Source organism: Carya illinoinensis, chromosome 14 (assembly GCF_018687715.1).
Source record: "Carya illinoinensis cultivar Pawnee chromosome 14, C.illinoinensisPawnee_v1, whole genome shotgun sequence".
NCBI lineage: Eukaryota > Viridiplantae > Streptophyta > Magnoliopsida > Fagales > Juglandaceae > Carya > Carya illinoinensis.
Window position 1 is genome coordinate 27,451,305 of NC_056765.1, and position 25,454 is coordinate 27,476,758.

The following is a 25,454-nucleotide window of genomic DNA, read 5'->3' on the forward strand; positions in this document are numbered from 1 at the left end:
ACTTCGAGTCCCTCACATCTATGATTCATGTGGTAGCTTTCGTTTAACAACAAAATTAAGTGGTACCCATCTCTCAAATTTCATTTCTTTAATTGTTTATGATTTGTGGCTCTCTCCCATACCCCTTTTTTTCCCAGGATGGTAATATTTTTCTTGATGTTGAGATTGACAGCAAATTTACAAAAGATATATCTATATTTAATATCTTTCGTCCTAAGTGCAGACTCACATCACACATGAATTGGCAAGATTTTATAGGCAAAATCAATTTTTTCTATTATTTTTTTATTATTTTTTTCAATCACTTCCCTTTATATATATTCTACTAAAATCATAATTTGATGAATTTTTGTCGCTTTTCATGTTTGTTTCCTATAAGGTAGGCCAGTACGTACGTAGTGCAATAATTCAACATCGATCATGATAATGATTCCATATTTTTATAACTATTATTATATCTATATGTAACATATTTTTTGCATGAGAATAATGCTTTTACATATCATGGATTATTTTGAAACTTATCATGGATTATTTTAAGAAGTCTTTATAGTGAAAATATCAAAAGCAAAGGAACATTTATATCTTGTGTGTACAAGCAGGATAGATATTGTCGGGGTAAAACCAGATTGATATGAGTCATGATTGGTTTGAGAAATTACGTGCAGCTCACGACCATGGGGCTATATATACATGGGATTTATATACCACGTACCCCCCATTTACCAAGCTTAGGATTTATTATATATATTAATAAAAAATTCAAAAAACAAATATATATTTTTTTATTTAAGTAGATCAATATGTCAATATTTTTTATGTGGTGTGTCAATAAAAAAACATGTTAACTGATTTATTATTTTATATTTTAAATGAGTTGTGCTACTTTTAAGTCTAGTACTATGCCAACACCATTTATTGTGTGATAAAGGAATGTCGAGATAAGGATAAGAGTGAGATAAGAATATTATTTAGTACTGAAATTACTATTTTAGATGAGGAAACAAAAACGATTACTGTGGATCGAATGCATGTGGCATTAACAGGAATATATCTCTAACCTATAAAATATCAAGCCAATATATATATATATATATATATATATATACTGCCATTATGAAATCTGATGTAACATCATTATAAAAAAACCACTCGTCCCATCCTAACTACTAACATTGAAACTAAAGACCAGTATTGTAACAGCCCGCTAGAAATTCAATTAAGGAATTTCTATTGACTTTAGGAATCTCGTGAAAATTCCGTAAGTTTACACGAATCGACTAATCGCATAGGTTTTAGCCTGTCAACATAGTTAGTGTTATCACTCACTATGGTGCCAGAAATGCGATTTTAATTATTTGAGATAGTTAGAAGTGTCAGAATACATTATAGTCTACACCACTAGGCTTAATTGAATATTTAGGATTTTTCAGTACTAAGTTTATTACGTTTATTTTTGGAGTGAATAGTAATCTCGGTAAACGTACTAAACGTTGTGTTTTCAAAATCACAGTGTGAAATGTCCAAATTAGGATATCGATATTTTATTTAGATACTTGGCAAGATCTTAACCACACATAATGAATAGTATTAGGTACTTGGCACAAAGAGAAACCATTAGATGGAATTGTGAAGGAAATCAAGGTGTGAGATCATGACACCTAAGCAAAATACACATTTGGAAAATATCTTAAGAATAGAGATTTAAAATACATATAGAAAGATTTTAGCCACCTTACTCTTCCAAGTCTACTCCACATTTGGAAAATATATTGAGCTGATTTTTATAGATATTATTGGATAGAATATTTTGAGATAATATTTTATAGATATTTTGGGTAGGAGAAAACCACACTCAACTCTCAACTCCAGCCTTATCATCTCCCTTATCTCTTCCATAAGCATCTCCAGCCATCACCCACGAACTTATCTTCATTTACACGTTTCTTTAAAAGAATATCAAACATTCTCTCTCGGACAGCTTTTAGGAGTTCTTTTGCATGCCCATTTCGAAGCTGTTGTAAGTGTTTTATCATAAAGTCTCCTTCATATAAGTTGTTCCTTTTTGAGTCTAGTTTACATGGATATCTTATTTGCCCCATTTGAAGATCATTTGGTCAGTCAAATATTGTGTAAACTATAGAAAGGTCATTCTGGGAGATAAACTGGAGAATATGTTATAGTTTGGAGTTTTTGACCAAGCTAATGGATAGATATTGGTCCGAAATTTTTATGGAGTATTGTTAACATGTATATATGACTATTGGTTGAGGATTTTTGCATGATTGAAGGTTTTGATGAAATATTTGCTTAGATTTAGAAACTTAGAAACTGGAAGAAGAAAAACAGTTTCTATTTTGAGAAAGTTTAACTCTTTGGTGGTCTAAACCTATTCTAATGACTTTGATAATTTTATTGGAGGATCCTAAGCATCTTATATACATGTTATATTATTATTTTGAAGATATTTGATGTTAGTTTCAAATATATGAAATTTTATACAAAGAGATATTCAGATAAGCCAAAGTGTGGATGTTCTTGGCTAAATTTATGTTTTGGTTAATTTTTAACCATGTGATCTTGAATTAGAAGCTTATATATGTTTTAGGACATCTTTTTAAACCATGTGATGGTTTGGTTTGAAGATCACATATTTATAAGTCATAGATCAAAAGGTTGATCAAAACAAGTTGGAAACAAAAATCAATAGAAATAGCATATGAGAATTTCGGCCCTATGGAGTTTTAATAGTTGTGATTAGTTTTAAATTTTTCTAAATTGATATTTGAGTTGAGGATAAAATTTACATGAGGCATGTAAATTTTGGTGACTTTTGGAGTTAGCATGCAAAATCCTTAAGTTATGGGTAAAACGGTCATTTTCCTACATATAGAAAGTAAAATGGAAATTTTACTCTTTAAGTTAGTATTTTTCCATATTTCAAATTATTAGTGATTTAGTACTAACTTTTAGAATCACTAATTACAGTTCCTCGTGATCGCGCTTGAGGTTTTATAAGAAACGCGGAGATCGAGGTAAGTTAGCTTTTAACTTATTAGCAGTCTACTGTGTATGTATGCTAAGTAAAAGAACTACAGTGTATGTATGTATGTTATCATATGTGTCATGCCATGTCAAGTTATCATGTAATTGTCTATTATACAGAATTTATTCTGTCATCAATTTTTATCTGTTACATAATATATTCTGTTATGTATTACTGTACATTACAAGTACGTCATGCTAAGTATGTCATCTATTACATGTAAGTCAAGTCATGTAATATTCACTGTTGCAAGTATGTCATGTTAAATATGTTGTCTATTATATGTTATGCCATGTTACGAAATGTTTCTATCTCAAGTTGGTCATGTATTCTAAGTTATGTTCAAGTCACGTTATGTTACGTCAGGACTTCAGTCCTTTCGTATTCCAGTCACATTTCATCTTGAGTACATTATGATGTGTAGAATACATGGGGCCACAACAACTGTGGAGTATGTATTTAACTACAAATGTGATGCGTAAAATACATGGGGCCACAACAACTGTGGAATATGTATTTTTCATGTTAAGTCAAGTTTGTGTAGAATACATGGGGCCACAACAACTGTGGAGTATGTATTTACACATAGAATACATGGGGCCACAACAACTGTGGAGTATGTATTTAACTGCATTGTGATGTGTAGAATGCATGGGGCCACAACAACTGTGGAGTATGTATTTACACATAGAATACATGGGGCCACAACAACTGTGGAGTATGTATTTTTCATGTTAAGTCAAGTTTGTATAGAATACATGGGGCCACAACAACTGTGGAGTATGTATTTTTCATGTTAAGTCAAGTTTGTGTAGAATACATGGGGCCACAACAACTGTGGAGTATGTATTTTCATGTTAATTCAAGTTTCAGAGCAAGTTCATGCTAAGTCAAGTTGCAAGTCAAGTTCAGTTCATGTTTCAATTTAAGTTATGTCAATTATGCTATGTTGTACTCCAAATTATGCTTTAATTTCTTATGAATTTGATTATGCATTTATGCTTTTACTGACATCCATGCATCATTAGCTTGTGTGGAAGTTTTTTGTTAACTTACTGAGATTTGTAATCAAATCTCACTTTGGTAGTCCCAACTACCATTCCCCCCGAATGGTAGATCTTGTTACAGGACCTGAAGGAGAATCAGGAGCTGATCAACTAGACACAGTTGACTAAGTGACGGTGCGACATAAATGTTGATATAGTAATTAACGTAAGTTACTACTTGTACGATTGAGTTGCATCTCTACTACTTTTTGGATCATAACCATTTTGGACTAGTGTTGTGATCTTAGTTGTTCAATGGATTTTTATGTATGAAGTATGTTTTAAGCATTTGGGATATTTTCAATTTGGTGCATAGTATTGCTAAAGACAAAAAATTTATCCGCTGCGAATATTGCATATTGTTAGATGCATGTTAGGAATATTGCATCTTATATGTCATGAACGGGGGCAGGTAACCTTGTGTTGCATGTCTCGACGCTTCAAATGTCCGTCCGATCCCAAACGGAATTTGGGGGCGTCACAAGTATCCTAAAAAAAGTCCGCACAACATACAAATTAATAAATCATCTGCTTAATAAATTTAAATGATTGAATGAGTTATATCTTATCTATTTAATATGGATTTAAAAATATAATTTAATCAATAGAAGATACTGTTTACTTAAAATACAAATATATATTTTATGATTGAGGATGAAACGTCAATGTTAGGTTGATGGGGTCAATTCTATGATGCCATACGTCCCTGTCACATTACTAAAGCAAATTCATCGATCCCCACACCACCGTCAGTTGAAATCAAGGCCTTGCACGTCTCTACATGCTACTGTTTAGATGGACAATCAACGCGACGAAGCAAGAACACACCGGTACCGGCGCATTCCTTTTTACCACCAGGATTTCCAAGAAAATACAGCTCTCATGCCAGAGCCATTTTGCTGACGCTGCTGCGGGTGCTTTTGCTAAGCCGGCTGCAGAGGGGGCCATGCAGATGCTGACAAACCTAGAGGACGACCGTTTCGGCCTCCAACGAACTCGCTGTTTCTACCCCGGTTTAGTACCATATGCTGGGTCTGCCGCTGTTGGTATCGTGCAGTCGCTTTCAATTGTGCATCCCAAGCCGCCGAACCATGATGCTTCAACATTTGTTGGTCCCTAAACTGCTGAAACTGTCGGTAGTAATATAGATCCCATCAACAATTGACAGATTTGTAAGCTTTTAAGTTATGAATAAACAAGCTACCCGTAATGCTAAGAAAGCACAATAAATAAAAGCTTACTTGACTGGCTTGCATTTGCAACTGCTGGTGGGAAAGCGACTGGTTAGAAAATTCCAACATCAGCGTTGGAGTCGTTCTTCACGGAGATGGTGTCTGGTGAGGGCTTTCTTAGGGGACCCAAGAGACCTCTGCCATGGTTAAGTCCGTAAATCTCTTCGTCCATTTTCATCTTGAGGTTGACGCTGACAGTGTTATTGTTATTGACGCTGACAGTGTTCTGAACCTTGGAGCCGCCCTCCTGAGGTTGCTCGTACTGGGATAGGTTGTTTTCACTCTGAAATCTCTCCAGAAGCCTATCTCTACCCCTCCCATTAGCAGCCAACCAAGCAAATCTCAAAAATTTTAAAATTTCACAGTTTTGGTGTTTTGGGTTTCAGCAAGACGAAGAGAAATCGAGAGTCGCGAGATAGAGGGAGAGAATAGAGGATGGGTCTGAGTTTAGAGAGAGAACTTGGGAGGAATATGAAGCTGAGAATGAAAGATTTGTCTGGTCTGAAATTCTTCTGAATATCACTGACACAGTCTCACGAAAGACTAAAACATCCTTATATAAACGGACACAAAGGAAGAAAACAAAAGGTTAAAAAAGTAACTATGTAATAAAAACGGAAGAAAGAAACGGAATGCAACAATTTACTGCTCATTCCTGTAGAAGCGCGATAGACGCTTATTATTATAGAGAGATATTGGAAATAACTGCTTAGTAGTTATCTAGCAAGATTGTAGGCCCATCCATCCCTTGGCTCAACCCAACTAACAGTCCATTCTTCAGAAGAAACGCGTGAATGCAATATTCATCTAGTCGTGATGGGAAGTCAAGCTTGGAATGATTACAAAACAAAACTATATTGCGTGGAATTGACGGTGGCATGTTGAACGATGGTTCCACCTATTTGCAAGTCGTCTTTCCTTTTGAGTGTCGGCCACATGTTGAATGAATGAATTAATATTCATTAGTTTCTTCACTTCACGGTGGATGGATATTCAGTTTTAGCGTCGAAGCAAAAGACGGCTCGTAATCTTATTTCTCTTCTGGATCACTTTCCTTCATTTCCAATAATTTCTTCCATTTCAAAGCAGAAAACATGGCTGATGTTGCAGGCATATTTCTCTCCCCACTCCTCCAAGTGTTTTTTGAAAGGGTGGCATCTCGTGAATTTGTTAACTTTTTTCGAGGACAAAAACTCGACCAAGCACTCTTGAACGAACTGAAGATAGCTTTGCTGTCTGTAAATGCTGTGTTTGAAGATGCAGAGGAAAAACAAATGGCAAATCCCAACGTGAAAGAATGGCTCGATGAGTTGAAAGTTGCTATATATGATGCAGAGGACATCTTGGATGAGATTGATACCGAAGCCACCCGATGCAAGTTGGATGCTGAATTTCATACCACTGCAAGCAAGGTACGAAAAGCCATCTCTACTTCTTTTAAACCTTTTGTCAAGGAAATAGAACCAAAGATAAAACAATTGCTTGAAAGATTGGAGTCTCTTGTCAGACGAAAGGACATAATAGGTCTAAAAGATGGCATTCAAGGGAAATCATCCCAAAGATTGCCCACAACTTCTTTGGTTGAAGAATCTGGTATTTGTGGTAGAGAAGATGATAAGGAGAAAATAATTAATTCCATGTTCTCGGAGGATGTAAGTGGCAATAAGTCATTTGTGATTGCTATTGTCGGTATGGGTGGAGTCGGCAAGACCACCCTTGCTCAGCTTATATACAATGACAAGAGGGTGAAGGAGTATTTTGACCTTAAAGCATGGGCTTGTGTTTCAGAAAACTTTGACATCTTTACGGTAACAAAAGCAATTCTAGAGAGAGTATGTTCATCTGATAAAGGTGATGGTGAGACTCTAGATTGGCTTCAAAGTACACTAAAGGAGAGTTTGAAGGGACAGAAATTTCTGTTTGTATTAGATGATGTTTGGAATTATGATTATATTAACTGGGAGGTCTTAAGTAATCCCTTCAGAGTTGGAGCACAAGGGAGCAGAGTTTTGGTAACAACACGTGAAGAAGGAGCAGCATCGATCATGCGACCTATTTTAACTTACAATCTGAAGCCATTACCAGAAAAAGAATGTTGGTCACTTTTTGTCAGTCATGCGTTTCATGGCAGTATCTTTGATATGCATCCAGAGCTAGAAGCAATTGGAAGACAGATTGTTGAAAAATGCAAAGGCCTACCTTTAGCAGCCAAGACAATTGGAGCTCTTTTGTCGTCTAAAGTGGGTGTTGATGATTGGAATAGAATATTAAAGAGCGAGTTGTGGGACATGCCGACTGAAATTATTCCTGCTCTAAGATTAAGTTATAAATATTTGCCCTCATATTTAAAGCGATGCTTTGCTTATTGTTCAATATTTCCAAAAGGTCATTTTTTCTTAAAAGATGAACTAGTTTCATTGTGGATGGCAGAGGGTTTCTTGAAAAATTCTGAAGGCAAAATAATGGAGCAAGTAGGCGATGATTACATCTCGGATTTGGTATCAAGATCGTTATTACAACAATCAAGTGTGAATAATTATAGATTCGGAATGCATGATCTTGTCAACGACTTAGCAAGATTTGTATCTCGACAATTTATCCTTAGACTGGAGGGTAGCAATTCGCTCCAAGTTACAAACAAGACTCGCCATTTATCAATTGTTACAAAAAGCTTTGAAAACATGCCAAAGACGTTGGAGGCGCTTTACGAGGCCAAGGGCTTGCGCACTTTTCTCCCAATAGATGTTTGGAATGGAATCTTATTGACAAAATTCCCCCATGATTTGTTGCCCAAGTTAAGATTCTTACGAGTGCTTTCCTTCAAAAATGATATAAATTTGACTGAGTTACCTGATTCAATTGGCAATATTAGACATCTACGATATTTGGATCTGTCTGACACACCAATTAGAAAACTGCCTGATTCTATATGTCAATTGTGCAATTTGCAAATATTGAGATTAATGTGGTGTTCGGATCTTACTGTATTGCCTAAAGATATGCATAAACTTGTTAGTTTGCGTCATCTTGTTTTATATAGAACTGCCATAACGGAGATGCCGTTACATCTGGGTAGACTAAAATGTCTACAGACTTTGGGTGAATTTGTTGTCAGTACAAAAAATTCTGGATCGAGCATTGGGGAGTTGGGGAAACTTGAAGATATCGGGGGGGAGCTCTCTATTAGGAAGCTCCAAAATGTCAAATCTCCCATGGATGCTTTGGATGCAAGCTTAAAGGATAAAAAGCGCCTTAAGGGCTTAGAGTTGTTGTGGGACGATACAACGTCTAGCATTTCAGAAAGTCAACTAATTGTATTGGAGAATCTCCAACCCCATACAAACTTGAATAACCTCTTTATCTACAATTATGGTGGCAAAAGCTTTCCGGATTGGATTGCTCATCATTCGTTCTCTAAGATGAAATATCTTTTTCTTTATAATTGTAAATATTGCCACATCTTGCCAGCATTTGGACAACTACACTCTCTCCAATGGCTCTATATCACTGGCTTTCATGGAATTGCTAGAGTGGGTAAGGAGTTCTATGGTAGCGGCTCTTCTATGTTTAAGCCATTCGAAGCCTTGAAATTTTTAAGGTTCAAAGACATGCCAGATTGGGAAAACTGGTTTTGTTTTGATGAATGTGAAGCTTTTCCTCGTCTTGAAGAGCTTGAGATTGTTAAGTGCCCCAAGCTAACAGGAGGGTTGCCCATCCATCTTCCTTCTTTAGCCAAACTTGCGATTGCTGAATGTTCGCAGCTGAAGTCCTCACTCCCAAGGTCTCCTACTCTACGTGAATTGAAGTTAACAAATTTTAATGAGGTCTTGTTAAATGAATTTCCATCTGGATTGCAAATTGTAGTACTTGAAGGATGTGCTGCGATACGGTCCCTACCGGAGGGAATGATGGATTTCAGCAGTCCTCTTCAAAGATTGGAAATCGATGGATGTCCCTCGCTCAAGTTTCTTTCCGATGATGATCTACCCTCCTCATTGGAAACTCTTAAGATCTCAAACTGTAAGAAGTTAGAATTTGCAGCGCACTTCAACTATTCATCCCTCAAAGAGTTGTACTTGGAAAATAGTTGTGATTCTCTTAGGTGCTTTCCAGTAAACTTAATAGCAGAGATCGATTTTTTAACCATCAAGGGATGTGGGAATCTGGAGTGTCTTACTGATTCAGAACAACATGAAAGTGATTTAGCCGCCTGGATTATAAGAATCGAGAATTGTCCCAATTTCGTATTATTTCCAAATCCAGGATTGCGTGCCCAAAAATTGAAAAGATTTGAGATACATGATTGTGGGAGTTTAAGGTCATTGCCTGACAAGATGCACCTACTCCTTCCATCTCTTGAGTCGCTATCTATCTGCAAGTGTCCAATGCTGCAATCATTCGGTGAAGGGGGCTTACCTACCAATATAAAATCAATTTTCATCGAAGATTGTGACATACTCGTCGCCCGTCGAACGACATGGGGTCTGCAAAAACTCCCCTCTCTTCGAAAATTGTCAATCAGTGGCAAATGCGAAGATGTGGAGTCTTTTCCACAGCCGTCGTTGCTGCCAATGACTATGACCAGTCTTACTATCTCTGGATTTTCAAATATGAAATCTCTAGACAAGAAGGGCCTTCAACAACTCACCTTTCTTGAAAAATTGTATATCCTAAACCTTCCAAGCCTAAAATTCACGCCAGAAGAGAGAACGTTTGACTCCATTTCTACTCTAATCCATCTTTCCATCTCTGGAATTCCAACTATGACATCTTTGGACTACTTGGGCCTTCAACGCCTCACCTCTCTTAAGCATATGGAGATCTATGATTGTCCTAATCTTAAGGTCGTGCCAAAAAATGGGTTTCCTGCCTCTATTTCTACTCTAAAGATCCACAAATGTCCACTGTTGGAGAAACAGTTGCAAAATAAAAAAGGAAAAGAATGGCACAAGGTTGCTCACATCCCCCACATAGAGATTAATGATCAATTGATTTGACTGGCTTCTTCTACAAGCCAACCATATGAACTACAATTGGACAACAGCAACTGTACATTCACCTTTCTAAGTTAGGTACGTATTAGCTTTTCCAACCATTTATCAATATAATTCGATTATTTTTATTTTGAGCAAAGTGATTTATAGAATTATCAAATAAACAAACTCCCCACGGCCTCTTTATAAAAAAAAAGAAAGTACATCTCTCCCTGAAAAAATGTAAAATAATCTACATGGAACTTATATATTTGAGACTTATACATAACATTGCTCCTATATTTTAAGTACACTTAAAACTATCTTTGTCAGAACATGTTGTTAAGTCCTTGAGTCTCTCTCGTATGGTCTGCAAGTTTCTTTCGATTGCATGCATTTCCATAGATCTCAATTTCAGTACTAAGAGGACAATTAATGAAAAAAAAACGTTTATATCATTGGTCTGCAATATGGGCCATAGCATATATATTAATGAATGAGCAATATGCAACTCTATTTGCTTATGTTTACTCGTTAGAGAATTCCTATGTGATTTTTTATTATAAAAGAAAAGTTCCCGTGTAATTTCTATAAGAATATGGTCATCATGTTCAGAATTTCACAACAAAATATATTTGAAAGCAGGTGGCCAACCTTTAACTGTTGCTGAAATTGAAGAAATTTCTGTTAAGAATAGAAACTCAACTTCTACAACAAATCAGATGTCAGTGCCAGGAAAAGCTTGATCAACATCGAAATCCTGTATATAGTTCAGAAAATGAATGTTGCTGTCTTTTCATTGTTTCATTTATTTTTTGGATGGGGATTAATTTGGTTCTCTTTTGGCACTGTCTTGGCAGTTTGATAAGTTACAAAAAGATGGGTAACTTGCGGGCTTTTTTAGTAGGATGCATTGGATCCATTGTTTTAAAAATGAATCTATTTAGAAGTCTTTTTACTTACGCACTAAATACGCTCAACACATTAGCATATGTAAAAATATAGTTTTGTATCTTCCAAAGCAGCTCTATTGCGTTGACATGAAGATTTTGCAGATGGTGTGCTTGATTGATGAGCTGTATACTTATATAGCAAAGTATCCTAAACAGCTATTTTCAGTTGCATAACTTATTTGTAAAAATTGCCTGTTTTCAGTTTCTTGGTTCAATTGCAAAGTTTCTTTCTGATAAGGTATTTCATATTATGGTTATGGACGGAAAGCCGTAGTGAAAGCAAGTTTATGCACCTTATTGGCATTCAACAGAAGTTTGGCTATGGAGGATTGCTAAAGCTCATGTCCTTGCCCTTGACTCTGGCTATCACTAGCTCATTAGTCACTGGTATATATTATTTTTCAGTATTTTATAAACTAATTATTTGCTATGGTTTTTCCATCAAAACTCAATTTGATTTATATTAATGAGGGAAATGATTTGATTGATCTCTTTTACAGGCTACGAACTCATTGTGTAACAGAGCCTTATGTAATTGCGACAAATAGGCAACTTAGCGTAATGGATCCAATCTACAGACTGTTGCACTCTCATTTTCGTTACACAATGGAGATCAATGATCTGGCTGGAAAAGCACTTGTCAATGCAGGTGGCACTAGTGAGTCTACATTCGCAGCTGGTAAATATTCCATGGAAATATGCTCTGCCGCCTATGATCTCCAGGGGCAGTTCGACTAGCAGTCACTTCCTGCTAACCTTATTAGCAGGTACCTAGTTTCCAATTAGCCAATCTTTTAGATTTTCAAAAATAAAAAATCAAATAAAAGAGTTTTCCTCCAAACCCATTTAAAAATTCTTCATTTGTCCTTTGAGCATGCAAAGAAACACATATTTTCTTAATGAAGGGACACATGACATCATTTACAGTTCTTAAATTTAGATTTTCTAAGGACACTTCATTTTTATAGATGGGATTACAGGAAACTTTTTTCAAACCAGTTTGGAGGAAAACGCTATCCTAAATCAAATCCTATGATATAAGTAAAAGATGAGTAATCCACATCAACTATAAGTAGAAGTACTCTTTAACAAATAGAAAACTTGATGTTTTACAACTTATTGGCAAGTGGCATAATATTATAGCTTTTCATTAATGTGTATAATCTAATTCCCACATATCAAATGTTAAGATCGATCGGCTCTTTTACAATTGTGTACATAGGGGAATGGCCATTGAGGATCCAACTGCTCCTCATGGACTAGGCTAACAATCAAAGACTACCTCTAAGCCAATGATGGTCTAATCCTCTGGGATTCTATCAAACAATGGGTCACAGACTATGTCAACCACTACTATGTTGACCCTAGCCAACCACAACTATGTTGACCCTAGCCTTGTGGAGTCTGATCAAGAGCTCCAATCATGATGGACTGAAATTCGAACAGTTGGCCACGCCGACAAGAAGGACAAACCATGGTGGCCGGTTCTCAAAACACAAAATGACCTAATCGAAATCCTCACAACAATCACTTGGGTGACTTCTGGCCACCATGCCGCTGCCAACTTCGGTCAATATGCTTATGGGGGCTACTTCCCAAATCGGCCAACCATTGCTGGGACCAACATGCCCACACAAGACCCAACTGAAAAAGAACGTAAAAAGTTCATGAAAAAACCTGACCACGCACTTTTGCAATGCTTCCCTTCACAGCTTCAAGCACCAAGTGAGATTGAGGTTTCCCTTTTTTTATATATACTAGTAGTTGGGCAACGTCCAAGGGACGTTCGTCCAGTGTATAGAAATATTATTTTTATTAAGGAAAAAATTTTGAATAATAATGTAATACTTTTAGAAAAAAAATATATAAATTCTAACATCAAATAGTAAGATAGACTTAAATCAGTTTTAAAGCATTTAGAATTTATAAAAAAAAAAAAAAAAAAAAAAATCTTGAAACAAACATGTGCAGCACAGGAGATAAACTGTTAACAGTAAAGGAACGTGGATAGCACGTTTTCTTAATTTAATAAAGCGATTACTTTTAAAAAGTAACATAATTTTTATAAAGAAATAAAATACTAAGGTTTTTATAAGATATTATTATTTGATTTTAATGTTTCATAATGAATTTAAATTGATAAATAAATAATATTTTATTAGGATAATTGTATTCGTAAATGTAGTTGGTAAATATATTTAAACTTAATTATTTTACATTTTTCTTTGTTTATATAAGGAATGAATAAAAATTTTAAATCACATAAATAAATTGATATATAAATTATAATTTATATAAAAGATCATATATATATAATAGAATATAGAATATATATTTATATAATTTATATAGATATATATAATAAAATATATATATATAGATATCTAATATACCTCATAAATAAATGATCATCAATGCATAGGTTACAGGATCATGCATGCTGCATGAATTTTAATAATTATAAATTTATTCATAAGTGATTGGGGAGAGAGAGATTAAAAAATTAAGAACTTTTAAGAAGAGAGAGCCACTTTAATTTATTCATGTAACTAACGGCGTTAATTTTAACGGTAAAACAACAAAAACCGTTAAACCAATAAAATTCCGTTAGATAGCCACTTTATATATATAAAGATATTTTTTGAAAAAGTTAAAAAGCAAGGAGATTATGTTTCCAAAAAAGTTAAACGTTTTGATATCCAAACATTAAACGCATTAATAATACTGTAAGCACGATTTATACTCGATCAAATTAAGAAGATCAAATCTTAGCTAGCAACTAGTTTTTTTCATTTTATTTTTATGGTAACATGACCTAACTTGGGTGCAAATAATTGAGAAATTCTAAGGAGTCATGGCATTCTCGGCCATGTGCAGAAGTGGATTAAACATGCACTTTTTCAAACATGCATGGAACTTTTTTTCTGTAGCAAGAGATCATGTATGCATTCCGCCCCAATAGATCACATGGACCCAAAAATAAGTGGGTCATTCTCCACTACATGAATCAAGCCAAGAAATCATTTCAACGATGAACGATGTGAGGATTGGCCCCATCAATCCAAGCAATGAAGTAAAAGACAAGTTGATAATTCAGACAGTAGAGACAGAAGTTGATAAGAAAAAGAACTTTGTTCAAGAATATGAGGATTGAGAGCTGGAAAAAAATTACCCTCAAATTCTGTACGAACTTGTATGGATATATGAAACGAGTCTTACAATATTTATTCCTACAATGTGTAATTATAACATTTATTTGTAGTGTGAAAATAAATGGAACAAATTTTGCTATTATAACATTTAATATGAATAATTCTTATTGTAGTCCGTGGATGTGGACTGCTTTGCAGGCCCGAATCCGTTTCATTTAAATGAAACGAAACGGAGTGTTTCATTAATTAGTGACATGTAAATCACTCGTATCTGTGAGTGAAAAATCCCTTAAGGAGTAGATGAACTCACCCTCGCCCCATCGATGTCGCCGTCGCCCCGGTATTTATCCAAACCCAGATGGAAAAACCTCGATTTCTTCATCCCGATCATCGCCCTTCACATTGCCTCCTTTTCCGAAATCTTCATCTTCTTGACCTTCTCCGGTCACCCCACCTACCGATTCTCATTTTTCCTGCAATTAGTGACACTTTTTCTCTTCTGGGCATTGATCATCTCGTCATTCTCCATGAATACACAGACCCTTTGCTTATAAATAAAGGTTTTGTCTTCTTATCGCTGGAATTTCGTTTGTGTATATTTTTTCGGTGCGTTGACGATCGTTTGTGCAGGTTCTTCCTTGTATTTATCGATCAACCTTTCGGCGTTCTTCGCGGAGTTTTTGTTATGATCATCAGGATTGGTTTTCAAGGGCACTTGGGTGTTACAGACTAGCTTGTCTTTGTACACCGATGTATTTGGTTTAAATGGGTACAAAAAAATGTCGGTATCGTCGGCTCAGGTGAATGCTGATGTGCAATGTGATCTTTCGGAGGATAGGTTAAGGGGTGTTGCTTTGATGAATTTTGTCTTTGATTTCACATTTTCCTTTTTGTTAATTTAATTGATTTATAGCTGAATCCCTTTTTCATATTTTTCTAGTCATTTTATCATGTTTGGTTCTGGAAAATTTGTGTTGAGTTTTGGAAAAAACAAGAACTGCAATCAACCAAAATGAAAGAAAAGATAAACGAGTGAGGTAGAGCTGGAGAGCAAAAAGCTTGAGGAAAATGTTAAAAAAAAAAAAAAACAGCATGTTCCGTTGATGGTGGAGGAGATTGGGTTGTGTTGGTCAACAATAGGCTGGAGATTTGGTTGGGGGGGGGGGGGGGGGGGGGGTGACAGAATTGCTTCAGAAGAGAAATATTGCAGAACTTAAATTGTTTTCGTTTGGCTTTAGGACGTAGATGAAGAGGGATAAAGTAGTCATTTACAACCTAAGAATGGAGATAATCAAGTAATTTTATATGTTAGGACTGCACAGTCCTCTTAAGAGGACTATATATAGCACCTCTCTTATTATATATAGATCTCTCTCACACATACTTTTTTTTTTTTTTTGAGAGAAACGTCATACTTTCATATAAAACCCATTAAAAGGGGCCACGATTACATGGTGTACCATAGACCAGTTCAGTCGAGTTCATAGCCAACACTAGAGATTCTTTGGCTAGTACATGAGCGCAGTGATTACCACTCCTCCCAACAAAAACGACAGACCAAAGACTAAAACTAGAGAGAATACTCTTAGTGTCAGATAAAAACATGCCCACACTATCGCCCCTGTCTGAAGGGAAATTGAGACCATTAACAACTTGTAAGGAATCCCCTTCAAAGATAACAGAAGTGAGACCCATCTCCTTGGCTAGGGAAACCGCATGGAAAGCACCTATAGCTTCAGCCAGCAGAGGTTCAGGAAAGCAAGAAATGGAGAGCTTTTTGCTGATCATAACATTACCCACTTGGTCTCGAGCCACCAGACCAATACCAATTCTATTGTTAGGACCATCCACAGCAGCATCCCAGTTAATTTTCGTGACACCTGATGGAGGAGGAGACCACACGGATGCTTGAGAGTGGATCTGAGCCTTTGTCTTCAGGTTCTCTTGGGCAGTCCTATAATCAGTCAAAGATTGTGAGGCCTGATTTACTAACAGACTTGGATGCACAAAGGACCCCTCGAAGATCATCCTGTTTCTTCTAGACCAAATGCTCCTGGCTAACACAGAAAACTGTTCCATTAAGCTTTGATCACACTGACTATATAGGCTCTCGAAAAGCTCTTTGAAATTGGCTTTCCTTAAAGAACTTTTTTGAAACACTATATGGCCTTGACTCCATACATCCATAGCAGAAGTACATTCCCACAGTGCATGAGTTGTGGATTCCTGTTCCCTGCAACAGATGGGGCATATAGGGGAGTCTACTATCTTCCTCTTAGATAGGTTGAGCATGGTTGGAAGAGATTCCAGGCAGGCCCTCCAGATGAAAATCTTAGTTGCATTAGGGATCTGCAGCTTCCAGCATCCTGTCCAAACTTCCTTGTTCTGTATTCCTCTAGAGGATTGACCCTTAAGTTGTTCTATGGACTCTTTCTGTAAATGATAGGCAAACTTGACTGAGAAAGATCCATCTTTGGTGCCCAACCAAATGAGTCTGTCGTTGGCACCAGAAAAACTGATAGGAATTCTTTGAATTAAAGAAGCTGTATCAGGCCCAAAAAGAGCTGTGGTTAGACCTCTATCCCATTGTTTTGTCTCATTATTGATGAGTCTTGCCACCACTTCATTCTCAGGAAACAGATGGACAGGGCTTTGGATTTTGTAACTAGAAGGTTGGGGCAACCATCTATCTTTCCAGATTTTGGTTCCTAGACCATTACCTATGCGCCATAGTGACCCTTTTTCAACCAAACCTCTTGCAGCCTGAATGCTTCTCCATATGAAAGATGGTCTAGAGCCCAACTTGGCTTGAAAGAAATCCACATTTGGGAAGTATTTCAGCTTGAGGACTTGAGCAGCTATAGAGTCAGGATATTGAAGAAGTCTCCACCCCTGCTTGGCCAGTAGAGCCAAATTAAAGCTCTCAAGGTCTCTATAACTCAGACCTCCTCTAGTTTTCGATCTACCCATCTGTCCCCAAGACACCCAATGCACCTTTTTTTCATTTTGGAGATGACCCCACCAGAACTGGTTCATAACTTTGTTGATCTCACCTAGAAGGGATTTGGGGAGCTTAAAAACTCCCATGCAGTAGGTAGGGAGGGCTTGAACCACTGCCTTGAGGAGAATATCCTTCCCTGCCTGGGTTAGAAATTTGTTTTTCCAGTTACTGACTTTTCCCCTGACTCTGTCTAGTATGCCCTTGAAAGCAGCATATTTAGATCTGCCTATGAGATTTGGGAGACCCAAATACCTTTCATAACAAGAGGAGGCTCTTGTTTGAGCAAGACTCAAGATGTACTCCCTAGTTGCTTGTCTTGTATTAGGACTGAAATAGATCGAGGTTTTAGACTTGTTGAGCTTCTGACCTGAGGCCTCCTCATAGAGATTTAGAATAACCTGGATTGAAGCCCATTCTCTTGCACTAGCTCGACAAAATAGAATGACCCAAACCCAAGTTCTCCCTCGTGTGTGAAATCTGCATTTCGATTCTTTGCTACTAATCAATATACTCCAAATACTCCATTTTCGTATTCTGAATGGGCTTAATTATGGAGATTTAAACTGCACGAAATATTAGAATTGCTCCTATGGAAGATTTGCAAGAATATTCTACCCGCTTATATCAATTTGTTTAGCCACACCCAAATAGGCTTTGAAAAATGTAGCCCAGTGCTACTAATTTTGTTACATAAATAAAGGGATCGAAGAGATTATTGCAGGTCATATTCAATTTGTTAAATCCAGAGAGCATTCTCCATCCCCTTTGCAAGGATGCCGAGGGAACATTAGTGGACTTGTTCCTCAATGGCCCTATTGCTAGAATCATTTGTAGGAATTCTTGTTGGCCTCTTGATATTTTGTTGTTTTCAAACCATACAATCACTGAGTGGGTACGGCCTATTATTAAAATCAATCCTTCTTTGAAAATCAATTCGAATGACTTTGTTTCATTTTCATACTTTGCCTTAATCTGGTCTAGTAGGCAAAACTAATAATAATATAAAAAAAATAAAAAAATAAAAAAAAAATAAAAAAAGAAGAAGTCTTTGACCATATCTTGGTAGATGCCCTTTCTCTATCGGAGAAAATCAACTCAGTGGCCAACAAGCATTTAAAAGCATGGAAAGAAGATGAGGCAAAAGTTCAGACTCATCTTTCGGAACCTTCCCCAACTGGTGTCATAAAGGTAAAATTTGACACTAAAATCAGAGGCAATACCTATTTTATAGATGCTCTATTCAGGTTCTGGAGCACAAAAGTGGCAAAAATACCTATCAATGACCCACTTTTACTCAATTTTAAGAGTGTTATTTTGGAAGGGGACTCACTCTCGGTCATATCTGAGCTTGCAATATCTAGATCAGTCCATTGTCTCTATTATACAGAACATTGGGAACTCATTTGTGCATTTTCCCTCTTTGTTTGTTAAAAAATTGCAGATAGTGTCAATTTTGGTATTCATAATGTAGCTGTAGCCACCGATAAGATAGGCTTCATTCCCGTAGCTGAATTACCTTGCATGCCAATTTTGAAACCGCATGTCAACATTAACCTATCTAGATCTTCTTGGAGATATTTGCTAGTTTTAGTTGGCTCCTAGTTATATCTCTAATTATTGTAGAAAAATACTCCGTTAATGTATTCTAAATCCATTTCTATGATAAAATTGCAGATAGGATACAAGATGACAGTAATGAAGATGTAACTATTGATCAATACCATCACTATAAGTTATGGTGCACAGTACAGAAAGAAAAAAAGGAGAGTCACTCATATTAACCTTTGAGTACATGTTATCTATTGCAGTCCATTTTGATAACTTGAAATTTCTTGTTTTGGAGCCTAGCATGATATAAAAGATGATCAGATATGAAAATTCTAGATGATTTTGCAACATTTATGATCCTTCTCATTTTTTTTTGACATAGGAAGATGTTGGGATTATGAAGCATATGGGTTTAGATGCATACAGGTTCTCAATCTCATGGTCCCGAGTTTTGCCAAGTAAGATAATGATTTGAACTGACCTGTTATTAGAATTTAGAGAAAAATGAGGAGGGGAGAAAAGGGAAAAAGAAGAAAAAATGTATATAAAAATGGGCAACATCAAGTTTTATCTTGGTTTGGAATTACACGTGGTAGTATTTATTCTATGTTTGTGTTAGATGGAACGCTTAAGTGGGATGTGAACATGGAAGGAATCAAATACCACAAAAACCTCATCAATGAACTTCTAGCCAGAGGTCATGATTCAATCCAATTATCTTTTCAGCTTCTCATAATCTGCCAGGTCTAAAGCTCTTTGTGACACTTATTCACTTTGATCTTCCCCAATCCTTGGAAGATGATTATGGTGGTTTCTTAAGTCCACATATTGTGTAAGTGACACAGAAAAACATGATCCTCTATCCATCTGATTAGGTGGTTCTTAAGTCTACACATTGTGTAAGTGACAGAAAATTCTTAAGCAGGGTTTGGGGTATGGGGACTTGACCTCCATAAATCCCCTCATGATAGGCCATTTGCCCTTGTTCTCTGTTAGTGTACTCAAATCACTAATTACTACTACATTGCACTTGGAGATGTCTATCTTTTGGGAACTATGATGATGGTTTTTCGAATGGGTCTTTATGAGCTCTTTGTCAGCAATCTTGACACAAAATCACCATTGAAAGAAAAACTTCCATGCAGATCTAATCTCTTTGGCTTATTCATTCTAAAGGCCAGTTCAAAATCTTTCAGTAATTGAGCAACTGCAATGCCTGTTAGCCTAAGTGAGTGGACCATAAGCCAACCTTGACTAATTGATGCTTTAGAACAATTATTTCTTCATTCTAGAAAACTTGACTGCTTTAGGTAGTAAAGCATTGGGAAAACTGATCTCCATGGTTCCTGTATTTGGTCATTCAAATTGATTTTTTCATTTCTTTTAGTTGAATCAAGTCTAGTAACATGTGAAATGCATTTAATTCATGAAAAAACCTATACTATCCTATCGTTTCTGCTTTTCCATGCTAGACTTACTGGTGTTAGTATTTTATGCTTTAGGAATGTTACTTCCTAAATATAATTATATATATTATATATAAAAATTATATATATTATTTTATATAATTTTAAAAATTAATTTTTTTTATATATATTTTATAAACCGGTCCGGTCCCGAAAAGTCAAGAACCGAAGCCATACTGGATTTAACCGTTTTTTAAAATGTAGGAACCGATCCTAGACTGGACCGGTTGAAAACTGGACCAACCAGTTCTGGCTGGTTTTTCAGTTTTCCAGTTTAAATTTTCATCCCCAATCAAGATCTCTAAAATTATTTTTTGCTCGATAACTAGTTTTGGCTTGTTAACCCATCCCCATCAATACATGGGATGTCTAAAACACTCTATGGACTGGTCAATATTTAATTATTGCATCTATTTTGTAATTCTATACATGTTTTCTCACCTCTTTCATTTCACTTTCAACAGAGGGTGAGTCAGAAACATCAGAAACATTTGAGGCGTCTGATATATCTACAAATAGTCAACCTCATGCGTTAGGGAGCTTTTTGAACTTCTGTTAGCTGCTAACCAGCCCCTTTCTTTCATATGCTAGTACTGTACTTGACTCTCTTTATTTGATCTCTCCTTAGTAGAGCTTTATAGTAATTTATATGCTTGTATTGGTGAACATGTTAGCTGAATTAGTTGTATGTTTATTTGCCAACTACAAGTACATACAACTCATTGCATGTTTAGCACTAGTACAAGTTTATAGGTATCTACATTCTAGATGCACAATTACAAGTACATACAACTGATGTTGTATTTGGATTAATGAGAGAGTTGTACATATGTGGTCGTATTTTACAAATTTTTTTTTATAATTTTTAAAAGTTTTTTTGGCGACTTATCTTCGCCACAAATATCTATTTCCCACAATAACCATAGCTAGTAATAACATTTTCCCGCTCAAATCAATTGCTAGAAATAATATTTCCTAGGAGAAAAATCGCGGGAAAAGGTATTCCCAGCTTTGTTAACCACAATTTGGCACACTGTGTCAATTTCTTGCTAGAAAACTAATTAGAGAATTCCACATGACATTAGTATTTATAGGGCAGGTAGCAGCCCTCTCCTCCCCTGGCCCCTCATGTCTGTTTCATACAAAGGTCGTCCCTGTCATATAGGAGGACAGATAGAGGTGGGAATTGGCCACTCCTCCATTCTCAAATGACGTCGAAAACCCTCTGCCGTACCTTCCAGATCCAAACTACATCTATACAATGACAAATCATCCAACAAATCAAACTAAACAAAATCAACCAACAAAACTAAAAAATCGAACGAAACTCAAACAAAGAATTGAACCAAAATTGATTCAAGACCAAAAAACAATGATATGGGTCTCTGGTTTAAGACCAGAGAACGATGTTGTGGGTATCTGGTTTGCAACCCACGACATCGCGAACCAAAGAAGAAGAAGAAGAGGGTGAGATGGGACACAAGAGTGAGATTAGGGTTTTTTAATTTTATATAGGTGGGGCGGGTGAGCAGGTTTATGGACGGGTGGATATCCTACCTGTGATCTGTCGTGCTCTGTTAAAAAAAATCTTTCGGCCCATCCCTCCTGCTCGATAGCATGTAGGTTGGGCAGGATGCACGAGTGGGCTGGGGGACGGGCCCCCGTTGCCTAGCCCTAATTAGTATACTATATGTCAACCTTTAAACTGTCTTTGAAACTTATATTTTGAAAGTTGACTATAGTTGGTATTATAGGGCTATAAGCTAGTCGGCCGGACCAAAGTTGGGACTGGTCGATGACATTCAATCTAGTTTTGGGGTCTACAAATTTTGGACCGAACCCTATATATATTTTTTAAAAATATTTTTAATATATTATTTTTATATAGTAATTATATAAATTGATGTAATTTTTATTTAATTTATTATCATTGACCATATAAAATATAAAATAATATATGATATCAATTCATCATAAATCATATGATAATTTATGTCATTATATGTAAATATTTAATACATCAAACATTTAGACATACTCTACTATTTACAGTTAATTAAAATAATTAGGTAATTTTTTTAAATACCTAAGTTGCAGGCAAATATAAATAATTTATATAATGAAATTATTTGATATTCATTAATCATATATAAAATGTATGACATTATTAATAATTATGCATACTAAAGAATAAAGCCATCTAAATTAATAAGTAGTAACTATCAATATCATAAATATAATTATAGTAAAAAAAAAAATTTAATGAGTTAGTTATATAATCCACATTAATAATTCACTTAATTTTAATTTATTAATTTTTTTAAGAAATAGAAAATTTATTAATTTATTTTAAAAGATAAAAGAATAAAAAATAATTGGGCCAGATCGAACGGACCAGACCTATGGATGTTCGGTCCAGACTGATTACACCTATAGTTTGGTAATTAGAGAGCTGTAAGTGGATAATTCATTTAATTATGCAATATAGATATATTTTTATTGCTTTATAACTTCTTTTTCGAAAATAGGACATTACAATTTATTGCTTAGTCTTAATTTGGACTTTTAATTGCTATAATCATGAATGCCAGCCGTTCTATCAAAATAGAATCAACTCCTTATAAGAGGTGAAATTTTGCTAAAATTCATTGATCAGCAAATCGATGCGTGCACGCGGTGGCGTAATAGGTTGCAACCAACTTTGGTTTTAGCTATATACTCTTAGATTTACTCTATAGGTGTTTGTTGTTTTTAGATAGTGGAAAGGATCCACCTTAGCTTTGTAATCTATTACTTTTATATAATCTTAACAAAAATCTGGATGCATGCATATCACTTGAGCTTATAATTTTTAACTTTATATATTACACATGAAAAAATACATAGTAAGTTCCACAAAAATACTTTTATTTTTCTAAATAGAAGTGTCATATTTGATGTAGAGATCGAGTATATGTGGAAGTCTTACCCTCATAATTTTAACAAGTTTATTTATTTGCATGTGTAAAATTGTAAATATTCCCATGCGTATGCTCGAATCTGATATCGACAAATGGCCCAGTTAAATTGGGTACTGCCATTGATAGAGCCAAGCCTGGTCGTATCAAAAATCAACTTGAGGAAGTGGAAATTGGGTAAAACCGATGCATACATCTTGAGTTCCCCATGGATAGAGATTGCAGCTGCAAACGGGCTCAAAGCACATAGTAGTATACAACTTTGGTCATTCAGAGTTGAGAAAAGGCTTCATTTGGCTTTGGTTAAGCTGCTAGACAATTAATAGACTTTCTTGGAAATTTGTTTTTTTGTTTCTTAATTGGTTGAACCACACTGTGCAAAAAGTGTTAGAATTGAGTCGTATTATAGTTTTAATACAAAGAGATTACCAAAGGAGGCTTTCCATTCCTAATTAAATGACTTTGAGTGGCAAAATTACAGGTCCAAGTATCAATTTCCTTTTATAACAGAGAAAAACTGTGGTTAAAGAAGAAGTTTGGGCTATAAAATTTTCAAAACCAAGCTTTAATTAAAATATTGTAAAATAAATATATCCTACACGTAAAAAATTAAAATTTCTATAACTACGCATACCAATTAAAGCAATCAATTCAACAAAAGCTAATTACCAGCAAGACCGCTAGCTTCGCATTTGAAAAGTGGTAGAATTTCGTTTAGTTATACAATTCAGATGAGATGTGATATTTTGTTAAAAATTGAATAAAATATTATTATAATATATTTTTTTAAATTTATATTTATCTTAAAATTTGAAAAAGTTAATTTTTTTAATTATATTTTATATGAAAATATAAATAATTATAATTATTAAATAAGATGAGATGAGATGAAATGAGATAATTTGATATTACATCTACAACTCTTTTACAACTCATTTTTAAACAATTAATAAAATCATGTCACTCCATTAAAAATAAATTTTAATATTATAAAAATACCTCTCATTTCATGTTGAAATGTAGTTTTATTTAATTGTAAAAGAGTTATTGGTTTATCATTTGAAACTACCCTCAATTGAGTCAATTTGATAAAGAGTTACAAAATAGTTTTAAAAGAATTTAAAGTTGTTATTATTTCCATTCCTATGAACAGAGACTCGGATGATCTTAAAAAAAATGTAGTTCTCAGTTTCTCTCTCATTTCTCATTATCATTTTTTTTTTCATTTCAATTTTTATTATATTTTGAATCCAATTTAGTATAGTGCTAAAATCAGTATCCTTCTAAGAATCTTCCTTCAAATTCAAGAAGAAATTATGCGAGTGAAAAGGGTCGGGATTTAAGGGCATAAATTTTGCAAACTTAATTAAGAGTGATCATCTACAGGTAGCATGACCACTAATATTTCAAGAAAAATGAGTATTTATGACAGATTATTTGAGACAAGAATAGCTATATTTTGTGATGAATACAAACTCGATCATTTTAGTAGAAATAGTCATTTTCGTAAGAAATAGTATGAAATAGTTGGCCACAAATAAACAGTTTTCTTGTAATATATAAGTATTGAATTTAGCTAACTAGGGTATATATATAGTAGAGTTGTCATGGAAAGAAAATATTCTGCATGGCCTTTCAACTTCAATAACTCGACAATTATCATTAAAAAACAAAAGGCTGATAGAGCGAGGAATCATGTATATATGAATGAGCTATCCCAGAATAGCTTAACCAGATCATGACAAAAATACACATGAACAAGACATGAATCAGAACTCATCATTTGGATACTTCCAATTGCACAAAGAAGATGCTCCAATTAAACTGGATTACCCATGGCCAAAAGGGTTTAAGAAGTAGATCAGAGACATAACTATATTTGAGAAGCCAAGGTTTCAGAAACTAAATTATCAGCTTGCATGGATCGAAGTTCCAATCAAGAAGCATCAAATACAGAAATATTTCAACAAATTGACTAACTTTTTGAGCCAAGCTGATGCATTTCACGACTAAACATGCATGAGGAGGTTCATTGACATGATCAATTAGAATCTTCACCTCTATATATAACAGGATCGAC

The 25,454-nt window shown here is 35.1% G+C and overlaps 1 protein-coding gene across 7 annotated transcripts; it reads left to right on the forward strand.

Annotated features, from left to right (window-relative positions):
* The first annotated feature begins 6,222 nt into the window (after positions 1–6,222).
* LOC122294134 (putative disease resistance RPP13-like protein 1) lies at positions 6,223–21,257 on the forward strand. 7 transcript variants are annotated; one of them, XM_043102620.1, is made up of 5 exons: positions 6,223–11,637; positions 11,751–12,017; positions 15,033–15,202; positions 19,078–19,409; positions 20,882–21,257. In XM_043102620.1, exon 1 carries the CDS (start codon positions 6,419–6,421, stop codon positions 10,319–10,321), a length of 3,903 nt encoding a protein of 1,300 aa, XP_042958554.1. In that variant the 5' UTR covers positions 6,223–6,418; the 3' UTR covers positions 10,322–11,637; positions 11,751–12,017; positions 15,033–15,202; positions 19,078–19,409; positions 20,882–21,257. The 7 variants fall into 7 exon arrangements, with proteins under 7 accessions (XP_042958554.1, XP_042958555.1, XP_042958553.1 ...); XM_043102621.1 differs by lacking the exon at positions 19,078–19,409; XM_043102619.1 differs by lacking the exons at positions 19,078–19,409; positions 20,882–21,257 and having other exon boundaries at positions 6,223–10,396; positions 10,943–11,637; positions 15,033–15,320.
* The last annotated feature ends 4,197 nt before the right edge of the window (positions 21,258–25,454 follow it).